The 1,457-nt window shown below is 57.0% G+C and overlaps 1 protein-coding gene across 1 annotated transcript in view; it reads left to right on the forward strand.

Moving 5' to 3' along the window:
• LOC108803389 (Wilms tumor protein 1-interacting protein homolog) overlaps positions 1-1,020 on the forward strand; it is a 15,860-nt gene extending 14,840 nt beyond the window's left edge. The window contains exon 4 of the mRNA XM_018575233.1: positions 896-1,020. Within this exon, the coding sequence (XP_018430735.1) occupies positions 896-1,020 (125 nt within the window). The remainder of the gene's footprint in view (positions 1-895) is intronic.
• The last annotated feature ends 437 nt before the right edge of the window (positions 1,021-1,457 follow it).

The following is a 1,457-nucleotide window of genomic DNA, read 5'->3' on the forward strand; positions in this document are numbered from 1 at the left end:
TGGGGGGGAGGGGGGCGTTCGCCGCCATCCTGGAACGTCTGATAGGAGAGGAATGTGCCAAATGTCAAGGAGACGCCGGGCACAGATAACTCGCCGAGGTAAACGCCCCGCCGGGAGCGCGGCCCGGGTGATGATTAACCCCAAAATGTCCCGTCGGAGGAGGGAGAAGAATCCGGGAACAGCTTCCCACCGGCTCATCGCATCTCCATCCCGACCACCCCCTACAGAGCGCCCCTCTACACCCGCAGAGCGCTCACTGACCCCTCCCCCGAGGGCGGAGTCACACCGTCCTATGACACAGCGCCCCTCTACCCCCGCAGAGCGCTCACTGACCCCTCCCCCGAGGGCGGAGTCACACCATCATATGACACAGCGCCCCTCTACACCCGCAGAGCGCTCACTGACCCCTCCCCCGAGGGCGGAGTCACACCGTCATAAGACAGAGCGCCCCTCTACACCCGCAGAGTGCTCACTGACCCCTCCCCCGAGGGCGGAGTCACACCATCATATGACAGAGCGCCCCTCTACACCCGCAGAGCGCTCACTGACCCCTCCCCTGAGGGCGGAGTCACACCATCATATGACAGAGCGCCTCTCTGATATTGATCACTGATAGGACCCTTCCCTCTGATATTGATCACTGATAGGACCCTTCCCTCTGATATTGATCACTGATAGGACCCTTCCTTCTGATATTGATCACTGATAGGACCCTTCCTTCTGATATTGATCACTGATAGGACCCTTCCCTCTGATATTGATCACTGATAGGACCCTTCCCTCTGATATTGATCATTCTATCAGTGCTGTGATTGGCGGGTCGCTGACGTGTGGTGTTTTAGGTGGAGTGTAATCCGTGTCATTCCGGAACTCTGACGGTGTCTTCTCTCCGCAGGAATCTGTATAAAGTGCGGGAAGGGAGTGTATGGAGCCAGCCAGGCCTGCCAAGCCATGGGAAACCTTTTCCACACCAACTGCTTCACCTGCTGCTCTTGTGGTAAGTCCTTGCTTAGTGTCTGAGCTCCACCCGACCCCTCGGGGGGGCCACAGAGGCTCCATTCACTGATGAACTGCAGAACTGAAAAGTCACAATGCGAAAGGCTCCTTCATTTTCCCTTTACCAGTCGGACACATGTGGATATTAGGCTCCGCCTCCTGTGTGAGACCTTTGTTTTAGATGGAGTGGGGAGGGTTATAATCTGCCATCTATATGGTACGGAGGGGGCGTCTCACTTGTAGCCACACGCCGCTTAAAGGGAGGTTCCTCCCAAGAGTAGGGGGAGAAGGAGAGAGGCTCCACCCAGGAGGAGGGGAGAAGCTCCACCCAAGAGGAGGGGAGAAGCTCCACCCAAGAGGAGGCGTGCCCCCCAGAGCAGGAGATGACAATCAGAATTTCTTCCCAAGCACCCGGCAGTGAGAGCCCAGAGTCATATGATGTGTAATATTGGGGGGATGAT

This window comes from Nanorana parkeri, unplaced genomic scaffold (genome assembly GCF_000935625.1).
Source record: "Nanorana parkeri isolate BGI_ZX_2015 unplaced genomic scaffold, ASM93562v1 scaffold3667, whole genome shotgun sequence".
Classification (NCBI taxonomy): domain Eukaryota; kingdom Metazoa; phylum Chordata; class Amphibia; order Anura; family Dicroglossidae; genus Nanorana; species Nanorana parkeri.